General features: G+C 39.4%; 2 protein-coding genes across 4 annotated transcripts in view; one reads left to right on the plus strand and one right to left on the minus strand.

Moving 5' to 3' along the window:
* nek10 (NIMA-related kinase 10) overlaps positions 1-5,549 on the minus strand; it is a 47,767-nt gene extending 42,218 nt beyond the window's left edge. The window contains exons 1-4 of the mRNA XM_061916618.1: positions 5,539-5,549; positions 2,648-2,708; positions 2,449-2,543; positions 2,198-2,293 (exon numbers count right to left, since the gene is read on the minus strand). Coding sequence (XP_061772602.1) covers positions 2,198-2,293; positions 2,449-2,543; positions 2,648-2,708; positions 5,539-5,549 — 263 coding nt within the window. The remainder of the gene's footprint in view (positions 1-2,197; positions 2,294-2,448; positions 2,544-2,647; positions 2,709-5,538) is intronic.
* A 479-nt stretch (positions 5,550-6,028) lies between these two features.
* Positions 6,029-13,567, plus strand: part of septin7b (septin 7b) — a 49,418-nt gene continuing 41,879 nt past the window's right edge. For 2 of the 3 annotated variants that reach the window (XM_061915480.1, XM_061915481.1), the window contains exon 1: positions 13,274-13,303. In XM_061915480.1, the coding sequence (XP_061771464.1) occupies positions 13,289-13,303 (15 nt within the window). In that variant the 5' untranslated portion in view covers positions 13,274-13,288. Of the gene's footprint in view, positions 6,085-13,273; positions 13,330-13,567 lie in introns of those variants that run through there. The other variant, XM_061915482.1, reaches the window with a different exon arrangement.

Below are 13,567 nucleotides of genomic sequence, written 5' to 3' on the forward strand. Positions count from 1 at the left end.
CTTTTTTTTTTTGATCCAATATGGTTCTTTCAACATTTTGGGTTGCCGACCCCTGGTTTAAACCAAGCTAACTTTATATTGGGTATATGCTGACCTCAGAATAAAATTAGTAAAAAAACATGTAGAGAGCCTTAAACATAACACACACACAACATAGAATACAATCCTGTGCTCGACGACCCACAATGTTGCTTCAGTCTTATTATCATTCAAATTAAAGATATTTAAAGTCATCCTAGCTTTTACTTCAAGACAATTCAGCAAATTGCGCATCACGGCGGTTTATTTTTGTTTCATGTTTACTTGCATATGATGACGGAAAGCCATTTAATTATCAAAGACAAAGCTTTGTTATTGTTAGGTATTGGTATCAAAATGTTCTTATTACAGGAAGTATTTTGGCTTTGTCTTTTTGTTTCTGCAATGTGCCCAGGGTAGGGCTGGAAGATTATGGCAAAAGATATAATCAGGATTATTTTTGATTGATATTAAAATCATGATAAATAACATATATTATTTGAAAACATAAGTATTTGTTGTAGCACCGAATTCAACCTTGAATATCATTTAAAATAACGGATAAATATAAATTAGTAAAATATAAACAACAACAAGTAAAAATAATAATAGTAACAACAATAAATGGCAATCTCAATAGCAATAAAATTAAACAATAAAATTCAGGGGTTGTTTTGCCTTTACCTTTTACACTTAGTTTACCATTATAGAGTGTGTGCTTTTTGTGTTAATATATCCATCCATCCATTTTCTACCGCTTGTCCCTCTCAGGGTCGCACGGATGATGGAGGCTATCCCAGTTGCAATAATATATTATCAAACAAATAAGATAACAATAATAATAAAATACATATGAGTATTATGATATAAAATACGATTTTATAAAAAGCAAAAATCCCAACATGTATTGGTGCAATACATCTTTAAATTATTTTGACCAAAGCCTAATATGTTTCGTTAACCTATCTTTAGGTACATTATGTTTGTGTAAGGTACTTTTTTTAATACTTTATTTTTTTAGCCCAGCCTGACCAAATGTTGCACACAGCGCTGTTATTGTGAAGGAGTAAAGTGTGCTGCTATTCTGAGCTTGCCGAGTAAAGAGACGACTTGAGGCTGTTAAAAAAAAAAGAGCCTCTCAAGTTGCGAATGCTGTCCTGTTTGTGCATTGATGTTACATCCATCATGTCGTTCACAACAACACAAGCAGATGAGATGTGTTGTGGGTGTATGGATTGTTCTTGTTCTTGGACCCCGACCTAAACAAGTTGAAAAACGTATTCGGGTGTTACCATTCAGTGGTCAATTGTACGGAATATGTACTGAACTGTTCAATCTACTAATAAAAGTATCAATCAAAAAAAAAAAGTCAGCTTTAGCTTTGTAGTTTAGTCGCTGTCTCAAGTGACCATCTTGACATTGTTTAGTTAAGGACGGAGATTAATGAGCGGTACCCAAAACGAAATTTTCCCAAACGAATGCTCCTTCACGTAAGGACGACATTTCACTCACATTTATATCCATTTCTATGATTAAAGTTAAAGTTAATGTACCAATGATTGTCACACACACACACACACTCGGTGTGGCGAAATTATTCTCTGCATTTGACCCATCACCCTTGTTCACCCCCTGGGAGGTGAGGGGAGCAGTGAGCAGCAGGGGTGGCCACGGCCGGGAATAATTTTTGGTGATTTAACCCCCAATTCCAACCCTTGATGCTGAGTGCCAAGCAGGGAGGTAATGGGTCCCAATTTTTATAGTTTTTGTTTTGACTCGGCCGGGGGTTTGAACTCACAACCTACAGATCTATGGGCGGACACTCTGATATTCCGCATTTTAACAACGGGTTCCATTTTTCTGTGTCTCCGTCGTAGGTTGCGTGAACGTGGATATTCCCCACTTGTTTTTGCTGAGTTTAGTGATTATTGATCAGGCATACTAGTGCTGTGTCAAATAAAAGGTAGCAACCATGGTGAGATTGCAAACTTCTAGTAGTCTTATTTTCACTCATAAAGTACGCTCACTCATCCGTTTCACCGTTACAAGCTCATGAATGTTTGTTTTTTTAATTGTAATATTTTTATGATCTGAGAAGCCAAAATCTAAAATGTAATTCCACCAAATTGGCCAATAAAAAAGCGGCCCCTTTGGACACCCTTACTTCGAGAATTTTTACCTGCAGAGGCGGTTCTTCACGAGAGAGGCTAGGATGTTTGAGAAGACTTTGTGTAGCGGGTGGCTGCTGAAACATCTCTGCTCTCTGTATGTCATACTGAAACATAAATTGAGATCCAACCATTTGTAATCATGCAAGTTATATTCTATGCCAGAACAACTACATGCTAAAAAAAATATTCTGATTTGTAATTAAAAAGTTTGACATGTTCAAACGACGTACTATCACGGTTCGGTAGAATTGCACATCACCTGAAACTTTCTAGCTCAGAGGCCTCGCTGCAGCTGTCCATTTGACCGTGCGGGCTGTGGAATCTGCTGCTTCCTGTTTTACTGTGACTCAACACCTGTAACACACGTTGACTCCCATATTGTCGTTACACAAACACACATTTCAGGAAACATGAGCCGCTTTGTATCCTCAACAAGATACACGTTGGTTGTTGTTCACCTCTTGTTCAGGGCCGCTCATGGCCAGCAGGGCCTGAAGCCTCCAGAGATCACATGACGGCCTGGGAGGTAAAGGGGGTTGTTTTATTCTGAGAATACCATGTACATTATTTTGAAATGATGTGACACACTAGACGACTTGCCAGGGGGCATCTCTGCTTACACAGTGTGAATTTCTGTGGGTTTGTTGTTCCTCTCCGCGTCTGACTTTTTTGACTTGCTTGGACATTTTCTACCTTTTTCTTCCATGAGTCACCTGTGGATCAGCTGCAGACATAATCATTTCAATGGGAGTTAATTAGTCTCTTTATTATGAAAACTCTTTTTGGACTCTGATTTTCTTGTTAAAATTGTGTGATCTGAATTTTTTTTTTACTTTAAATTATGCGGAAAATTTCATTGAATAAAAATGTGAGCAAATATTGTGTGTTTAAAAATGCATGTTTTTCTTTAAATGTAAAAAAAAAATCAGTGAAGAAAAATTCATCCATCCATCCATCCATTTTCTACCGCTTATTTCCTTTTGGGGTCGCGGGGGGCGCTGGGGCCTATCTCAGCTACAATCGGGCGGAAGGCGGGGTACACCCTGGACAAGTCGCCACCTCATCGCAGGGCCAACACAGATAGACAGACAACATTCAGACTCACATTCACACACTAGGGCCAATTTAGTGTTGCCAATCAACCTATCCCCAGGTGCATGTCTTTGGAGGTGGGAGGAAGCCGGAGTAACCGGAGGGAACCCACGCATTCACGGGGAGAACATGCAAACTCCACAGAGAAAGATCTCGAGCCTGGGATTGAACTCAGGACTGCAGGACCTTCGTATTGTGAGGCAGACAAATTCAATTTATGCAAATTCAGTATAGGAAAATTGGGTGTAAAAAAACAATTGCAAAAAAAAAAATTGTGCAATTGTTGCTTTAAAACTCAAGACCAGGGGTCTCAGACACGCAACGTTCTTTTGCGGCCCCCACCTCAATATGGAAGTTTAATGTTAGTCCGGCCCGCGAGTTTTATATGAATGGCGCTTGGACAGCGTTGTGTTATTTGGTTCCAAAACGGCTCTTTCAACATTCTGGGTTGCCTACCCCTGCGTTAGTGGAAAAGCGGCAAGTGAGTGAAAGCGACAGAGACGTTGCCATAGAGACGAGGGTTTTCTTACGTGTCCGGCTGCAGTCACACTGCGACACCTGTCCGTCAATCATAACAGTCCCCGATAACCTGAACCAATTCAAAATGTTTTTTTTTTTAATTATTGTTTAATTTGCATTTCCTCACACAATGAACACTACATATATTTCAATAAGACGCCGGATAACGCTCCAGGAGCCATCCCTTTTTTGCGCTCGATATCCCGGTACTTTCCGCCGACCGCCGTGTTGCTGCCGGGAGGGAAAGCGGAATGACACACATTGCGGGAATAACATTATTCTCTGTACGTCGGCTAAATACAACTATATTCCACAATCCCAAACATGTCTTTTTTCAAAGCCTGCAGTGAAGAGAAAGGTTAGTGATGAGCAAAGACAATTCCAGGAAAAGTGGAAGATACAATATTTCTTTGTTGAGCACAGGGGCACCCGGACGTGTCTTATTTGCACCGAGAAAGCTGTGGTGCACAAGGCATACAACATGAAACGTCATTATACAACTAGACATGCTGAGGAGTATGCACATTTTTTTTTAGGAAATCTTTTCTTGCGGCCCAGCCTCACCCAGACTCTGCGTCCAGTGGCCCCCAGGTAAAGTGAGGTTGAAACCCCTGCTCAAGACCTACTTCCGATAAATTAAAACTGAAGCACCTCCCTGGCTGGTTCTGAGACAGGATCGATTGTTTAGTTCAGTCAAGTTATAAAGCAACAAATAATTTTGCATTATTATTATTTTTTTTACACTGTATTACTGTATGCGGATGGTTATACACAACATTTTTCTGCACTGAATTTTAAAACACTGTAATTTAACTAACAAAATGTTCAAACACACACAATTTCCTGACATTTTTTTTTTAATTCAATTACATTGTCAGCATAAACGGATGTAAATAAAAACTAAAACGCACAAATTAAAGTTGTGAAGTATATTTATACAGCGGTTTTTCTCTACTGACCCAAAGCGCTTTGCATTGAGAAACCCTTTATCTACATTTAAAGCTACATTTACGCCAGTGTCGGTGGCACTGGGAGACAGGGTGGGTGAAGTGCCTCGTTCAACGACACAAGGGTGGTGACTAGGATGGCGGAGGCTGGATTCGAACCAGGAATTGTCAGGTTTCTGGCCACGCCACCTTAAGTTGTAAAAATTCTGTGTCAAAAAAACAGCTCCATGCATTAGTTCAGTAAAGATATAAATACCGTATTTCCTTGAATTGCCGCAGGGGATATAGTTAGCGCCTGCCTTGATTTACTGCCGGGTCAAACTCGCTTCGCAAAATAATTAGCACATGCTCGGTATTACCGCCTGGTCAAACTCGTGACGTCACGAGTGACACTTCCCCTGTCATCATTTTCAAAATGGAGGAGGCTAATTTCAATACCGGTAATTTGAAATTGCATAAAGGGAAGAAGATTAAGAGCTATTCAGTAGGATTTAAGGTCCAAGCTTACATCACACTCAAATTTTTACTGCATGCCTTTGGTAAGTGCCGGAGTGAGACGAGGTTTTAAAATAATTAGTGCATGCTTACTTTTACCGCATGCCTTTGGTAAGCGCAGGAGTGAGAAGCGGTTTTAAATTAATTAGCGCCCCGGTAGCAATTCAAGGAAATATGGTAAATATTTTTTTTTACAGCTAGCCCGCTACCTTTGTGTTTGTTGTGTGTGGCTAAATGCAAACTAGCTAGCAGGTTGTTTTAGTTTGGCTGGTAAATAAACAAGCTAGTTAGTTTACCCTTCATCCATGTTCGCTCATCTAAGAAAAATGTTATCTTTATAAAAGTTCCTAAAAGTTAAATAAAATAGGACTCGACAAGGATGTCGAGCTGTCATGAGAATGAATAGTATTGGTTGCTATGGATACGAGTGACCCGCTCGTGCTCAGTCCAGATGAGTGTTTAATTAAAAAAAATAAAAGATGGTGCGTTAACGATAGTTTAATCATCTGTAATTAACACGTAACAATCTCCGATTGTAATAATTTAGTTTGACGTTTTTTTGAAAGATATCTTTTCACTTTTTGAAAAAAAAAAGTGTTCTTCCTTTGATGAACTGTCGTGAGACTACAAAGAGTCTGAAAAGATTTGGCTCCTATCGCGAGATTTCCTGCTTCCGCCATTCACGGAGGAGTTACGTCAAATAATCAGCGCAACTACGCTTCAGTCGTTGGGGCTGCGCTGCGTGTCTTATAGTGCGTAACTCACGCCAGCGCGCTCAGACGGGGAATGTCGGGCTGGTGAATGATCGGCTATCGAGGCGGCAGGGAGCGACAACGTTATGGGTGAGCCCGCTGCGTCTACACGGTCCACACGCAAGAGTTGTAAACGGTCGTTTTTTTCCGTGTCCGCACTGTTTATACTGTTTGAACGACGGGGCTTCCGCCGGTTTTTTTAAGCGTTCACAGTCGTCTGAGTAACCAACGCCCAGTCAGTCGTCCGCCTCCACTTGGTGATGCTAGCTAGCTTTAGCCTCGTCTTTGCTAGCAGTAACGGGAGTGTCATTTCCTGTCGGCAAACTCTTTAAAATCCAACTTTAAGTGATTCTAAAGGAGTATGTTACAACTACATTTTTGGATATATGGTAATATTGAACGTGATTTCAAGCCTTTGTAACCAAAACTGTCAGTACCGTGATTTACTGCCTGTTTAAGTGTTCTTTTTTAGGTTGACCGGCGCTCGATAATTGTTAGTGGATTGTGCAGACAAGGGTGGAACAAAACAAACCTCACTGCGTATGTCCTGCATTGACTGTGTTCGTCTTTTGTTTCACCACTTTTGAGGTTTAGATCAGGAGTGTCAAACTTATTTTAGATCGGGGGGGGGCCACATGGAGAAAAATCTACTCCCAAGTGGGCCGGACTGGTAAAATCACGGCAGGATAACTTAAAAATAAAGACAATTTCAGATGGTTTTCTTTGATAAAAAAATGTATGTTGTTGTGGTTTTTTTACACTTACAAGTTGCAGTTAATAGTAGGGATGTCCGATAATGGCTTTTTGCTGATGTTTGCTCATTTTCCTTGACTTGTGCACTAACATCAGGTGGGTTATTTATTTTTACATAAATAATTGCAATTTCGACATCTAGTGGACACATTTGGAACAGCAGTTTATTTCATTTTTATAATGTTGGCTCATTTTTATATTGAGCAATCTCATCCCACGGGATGGCTAAACCTGTTCAGGCCCGCATGCCGTACGTTTGACACCCCTGGTTTAGATCCATCCATACACTACGGGGACCGGCGCTCGATAATTGTTAGTGGATTTATGCAGAGGAGGATGGAACAAAACAAACCTCACTGCCTCTGTCCTGCATTGACTGGGTTTGTCTTTTATTTCACCACTTTTGAGGTTTAGATCGGGGTGTCAAACTCATTTTAGATCGGGGGGCCACATGGAGAAAAATCTACTCCTAAGTGGGCCGGACTGGTAAAATCACGGCACGATAACTTAAAAATAAAGACAATTTCAGATTGTTTTCTTTGATAACAAATTAATGTTTTTTTGTCCGGTAATGGCTTTTTCGCCGATATTTCGATATTGTCCAACTCTTAATTACCGATACCGATATCTACAGTCGGGGAATTAACACATTATATGCCTATTTTTGTTGTGATGCCTCGCTGGATGCATTAAACAATGTAACAAGGTTTTCCAAAATAAATCAACTCAAGTTATGAAAACAAAGCCATATTTATTATTGAAGTCACAAATTGCATTTTTTTTTAGCATGCCTCAAAACAGCAGCTTGGAATTTGGGACATGCTCTCCCTGAGAGAGGATGAGGAGGTTAAAGTGGGTGGGGTTGGGGGGTAAGAAGGGGTTCCAGCGGGGGTGTATATTGTCGCGACCCGTAAGAGTTAGTGCTGCAAAGAGTACTGGGTATTTGTTCTAATATGTTTATGGTGTGTTACGGTGCGGATCTGTATGACTGTGGACCAAGTATGGATTGAATTCACTTGTGTGTGTGAAAATCCGTAGATATTATGTGATTGGGCCGGCACGCAAAGGCAGTGCCTTTAAGGTTTATTGGCGCTCTGTACTTCACCCTACGTCCGTGTACACAGCGGCGTTTAAAAAAGTCATAAATTGTACTTTTTGAAACAGATACTGATAATTTTTAAATTAGTACCGATAATTTGCTATATTACATTTTAAAGCATATATTGGCCGATAATATCGGCAGCCGGATATTATCGGACATCTTTAGTTAATAGTATTCTATCTTTGTCGTTATTTATTCTTTCTGAATAAATGATGTGATAATGATCATCAGTCAATTCATGGGTTTTCATTTTCATCCTATCAAGATAAAAACAAATAATATCAAAATCTAATTACAGGATGTCATTTATTTTGTTTGCTTAATTTCCTTGGCTGGTGCACCAACATCAGGTGGGTTATTTCTTTTTACATAAATAATTGCGAATGCGACATGTAGTGGACACATTTCGAACAGCAGCTTCTTTCATTTTAAAAATGTTGGCTCATTTTTATACTGAGCAATCTCATCCCGCGGGCTGGCTAAAACCTGTTCAGGCCCGCAGGCCGTACGTTTGACACCCCTGGTTTAGATCCATCCATTCACAACGGGGACCGGCGCTCGATAATTGTTAGTGGAATGTGCGGACGAGGGTGGAACAAAACAAACCTCACTGCGTATGTCCTGCATTGTTTGTCTTTTATTTCACCACTTTTGAGGTTTAGATCAGGGGCCGGACTGGTAATATCACGGCAGGATAACTTAAAAATAAAGACCATTTCAGATTGTTTTCTTTGATAACAAATTGTTATTTTTTTTATGGTAAATGGGTTGTACTTGTGTAGCGCTTTTCTACCCCTTTTTAAGGAGCCCAAAGCGCTTTGACAGTATTTCCACATTTGCCCATTCACACACACATTCACACACTGACGGTGTGTTTTACACTTACATGTTAAGGTTAATAGTAGTCATAAATTTTACTTTTTGATACCTGTACCGATAATTTGGAAACCGATACCAATAATTTACGATATTACATTTTAAAGCATTTATTGGCCGATTTTATCAGCAGTCCGATATTATCGGACATCGCTAGTTAATAGTATTCAATCTTTGTCCTTATTTATTCTTTCTGAATAAATGACGTGATAATGTTCGTCAGTCAACTCATTGGTGTTCATTTTCAACCTATCAAGATAAGAAAATAATATCAAATTCAAATTAATGGATGTTATTTATGTCATTTGCTCATTTTCCTTGACTGGTGCACTAATATCAGGTGGTTTATTTATGTGTACATACTGTAAGTAGCATCATCTACAAATAATTGCTATTGCGACATTTAGAACAGCAGTTTCTTTCATTGAAAAATGTTGGCTCATTTTTATACTGAGCAAACTCATCCCAGGGGCCGGATCAAACCTGTTCAGGCCCGCGGGCCGTACGTTTGACACCCCTGGTTCAGATCCACCCATACACTGTACGGGGACTGGAACTATTTGTGAAGACCTTGAAGTCCAAATGAGCACATACTGTATGCCACATGTCTTTCTAGCACATGTGTGTGCTAAGTAAATTGTACTGCTTGTTGGTTTAGCTGGAGGAAGGAACACATGGCGCCCTGTAGGTTTAAAGAGACCAAGGCTGCATTCTAATCTGGATTAAAGTGGATCTTGTATTTTAGAGTACATGGTTTGACTTCTAAAATCACTGCCCATCAGACGGTCATGAAAATGTAGTAAATGTCCTGTGGTTCATCAGAGCCACATTAATATTTGGTCTTGACATTAATGCTAATTATTCTGGTTTAGAACTGCACTTTACACTTAAAGGGTAACTGCACGATTTTTAATTTTATTATGCCTATCGTTTATAATCCTTATATAAGACAAGCACACGTGTTTTTTTTTATATGCATTCTAAATCGTAAATGTATGTCAGCAAAAGTCAGCTAATGACTCTATTCCGCCTGTAAAGCAATCTAAAGACATCTGAAAAACCTTCATCAACCTGCTCAGTGGCCTTTGTGGTTAGACTGCAGGGGTCGGGAACCTTTTTGGGTGAGAGAGCCATGAAAGCCAAATACTTAAAAATGTATTTCCCTGAGAGCCATATCATATTTTTAACACTGAATACAACTAGATGCGTGCATTTTTTAAGTAAGACCAACATTTTAGAGTATATTAAGTCCCTAATTCTTTTTAATAACATTGTTATTTCTCGAACAGGTGCGGTACAAAACGGATGAATGGAATAAAATGCATGAGAATGTTTTATTTATTTTTTTGTTATTTTAAACATTGTGATTACCAGCGGAATTATTCATTACTTATCATGTTAAGCAATGTCAGCTAAGATTTATCTGAGAGCCAGATGCAGTCATCAAAAGAGCCACATCTGGCTCTAGAGCCATGGGTTCCCTACCCCTGGATTAGAGTGTCCGCCCTGAAATCGGTAAGTCGTGAGGTCAAACACTGGCCGAGTAATACCAAAGACTATAAAAAATGCAAGACACTCAGCATGAAGGGTTGGAATTGGGGATTAAATCACCAAAATCTATTCCAGAGCGCGGCCAGCGCTATTGCTCACTGCTCCTCTCACCTTCCAAGGGGTGGACCAAGGGGATGGGTCAAATGCAGAGAGTAAGTTCACCACACCTAGTGTGTGTGAGACTATCAGTGGTACTTTAACTTTGTATACACACTAAGTATATATGTAATGTAGTAACAGGCATATTCATAATAACATGTAATGTATGTATTTTGCCTATTTTAAGCATACAGTAGTGCAATAATTTCACTGATGTTCGCTTTCCCCTTCAACAACACTACTACTACACTGCAGACTTTGTATGAGACAACAAAGAGTACTTTGGGACACATTATTATTCCTGAAAGTTGTATTTTTAAGCCTTAATATAAGGAGGATGAGTTATGAGAAGCTGTTTTTAAAAAGAGCCAACTTAATGAAACACTAAGCATCATGCAGAAGTATTGCTAAGATATACAAACTACGAACATAATAAAACATTCCCTTACTGTACAATGTCTGCTCTCACTGAGATGCCGACTGATGGGAGGTTCATAGCTTCCCGTTAATGTGAAAAATGAAAGAATTAAAATGTAAAACAAGAAAATAGATGCTGCAAATGAGCATCTTTTCATGTCAAGTTGACTAACTTCTCTGTTTATGGCCACAAACTTCCACAATCCAAGTGAGAGGCATGATTTATAATCTAGAATGAACTATAACAAACTCAGAGGTGATGCAGCAGCTCACCGACTCAATGTGTCAGTATAGCTCGTTAGCTCTCTGTGATCACTGTGCGGCTAAAAGTCGTTTGTCAGCTTTAGCGCTTATAATGTTAATATTGCGAAGACTCTGTTAATATTCAGGTCAGGAGATGTAAATGTAGTATTGTTTGTGGTTTTTGGATGTTTTTTTTTTTTTTAGAAGGCTCTGTGGGCGCAATAAAGTACTCTCATTAGCTGCATTGTTAGCCACCTCGTACGGGCCGTATTTTACGACTTAGAATGCATAAAAAAGAAAACACCTTTTATAATTTATTTTGCTCTTTTTATAGTTAATTTGGTCAAGTATGAACACAATTCAGGACCTAAAAAACAGGCCCAAACGTTGGGGCCGACCGCCTGCAAGCCGACTTTGGTCCTTAGTAGGGCAACCACACCAACCGAACAAAACACTGGATACCAATGTCCAGTGTTTCACACACATTTGTTGTGGCCGCCACTAATATATTTTGTCCGCCACAAATGAATATTGCACAACCTACATGCCCTTGCTCAAACACATTGTAATGGGACAGTGTTGGTGTAGCACAGACCTGGGCAATTATTTTGTCTCGGGGGGCCAAATTTGGAGAAAAAAATGTGTCTAGGGGCCGGCATATATATTTTTAAGAAAACTAATACAAAACCTCACAAAGATGTCTGATTGAATGCTAAAAATGTTATGACAGACTGCCTTAAAAATGGAATGGAATTTTTAATTTTTTTATGAACCATAAGACCCTGAACATTGAGAACATATGAACGTCACACCCCCTCTCAATCAACATATTTTACAATCAAGCCAAATGCAACAAACACATTGAAATATGAACGCAACGGGTTAAAAAAACAAAAAAAACATCTACAATCTGATGTATCTGATACATCACTAAGCTTTAGAACTTTCTTGTAAAAATCTCCTTCCGCGTCTGTCCCTGACACCCAAATTCCAGGCTTTGGGAAGCACTCTGTGGAAACGCTCCCCACCCACACTGCTTGGTGCCTCATCTGACCTGCTGTGACATAGATTACCATAGTAACCAGTAGGATTGTACAGTATACGGGTATTAGTATAGTACCGCAATACTAATGAATCATATTTGGTATCATACCGCCTCTGAAAAGTACCATTCCGCCACACCCTAAGATTTTTTGTTAAAATAAAGCCAATAATGCAATTTTTTTCTGGTCCCCTTTATTCAGAAAAGTATCGAAATAATATTGGTATCAGGACAACACTTGTCGCTAAAATATCATGCAAAAGTGCGGATTCCAACCATTAAAATACTTAGTATAGTTGAAGACTTACAGTCATTAGAAAACATCACTGCACATCATAATGGCAGCTACACTTTCCATTTTAAAGATATAAAAATAATTATTTGGGAATGTCCGGCGGGCCAGATTGAAAAGCTTAACGGGCCGCATGTGGCCCCCGGGCCTTAATTTGCCCAGGCCTGGTGTAGCATGTTGCAGCTCCATACAGTAGCCAGCATTGTACCTCTTGCTTCTTAACACTCCTCATAAGCACCAGGTGTACAGCACTCACAGGCAGCTTCATCTTTTTTGTGACTTGACAAAATAAATAACCAGACTACACAAACCACCAAGTATGTATTTTTTTATTTTTGGTCAACGCACCCTAAAACACATTGATGTTTCTAATGTATTATTGAAGAAATGTACTATGATACACCACTGCAAAGTACAACCGCAGTAATTAAAATTGTTGAATAGGCTTTATTATTTATTTTTGTATTAGGTCATACATGCACGCTTGGTATTGTGACTGCTATCTTGGCGCTTACGTCTTCCGCCTGCCTTGCCACAACTTCCTCCAGCAAAATTGTTGGTTGGTGTGAGGGAAATTTTTAGAGACTGACTTAAGAAGTGTGAGTGTACCAAAATTCAGTTAGCATTTGGTCACTTGCTCCAGGGCCAGAGATGCTATTCAGTCCTCCACGGCAGAGGCGGGACAAAATGCTGCAAATACAGAAACAAATGGCCTTTTTTCAAGGCATGAAGAAAGTGTAGCTAGTCAAGTATGCAGCCTGCCGGTCCAATTTTTCTTGCTGCTTTCCTGCCATCTATAATTTTTTAACATAGGACAGCAGTTGTGCAGAGAGTGTGGTTAGTCATGTGGTCTGGTACTGATTTTGTGTTTTGTGCTTTCTCCCTTTCCCTCTCTCCTGGTCCTGCACGTTGGGACTTCATGGATAAAACAGCTGTAAGTATTACAATCTCATTATAAAGGTAGCCTCTGCTTCATATATACTGTTGCACTGTGGAATGTTATTTTTGCTCTGTTGTAATAAGTACAAATTTTCTTCTTTTACATTACTCTTCTTTTGTGGCATTTAAAGAACAAGCCATAAACACTTGGATAAATCCTTAAGATTTTTTGATTGTCTTTTTAGTAGGGCTATAACGTGAACGCAATAGTAACGCGGTAAGTTCCTGTAACAGCCCTCTTTTTTTTTTTCAGTGCGAT

Source organism: Nerophis ophidion, linkage group LG11 (assembly GCF_033978795.1).
Source record: "Nerophis ophidion isolate RoL-2023_Sa linkage group LG11, RoL_Noph_v1.0, whole genome shotgun sequence".
Taxonomy (NCBI): domain Eukaryota; kingdom Metazoa; phylum Chordata; class Actinopteri; order Syngnathiformes; family Syngnathidae; genus Nerophis; species Nerophis ophidion.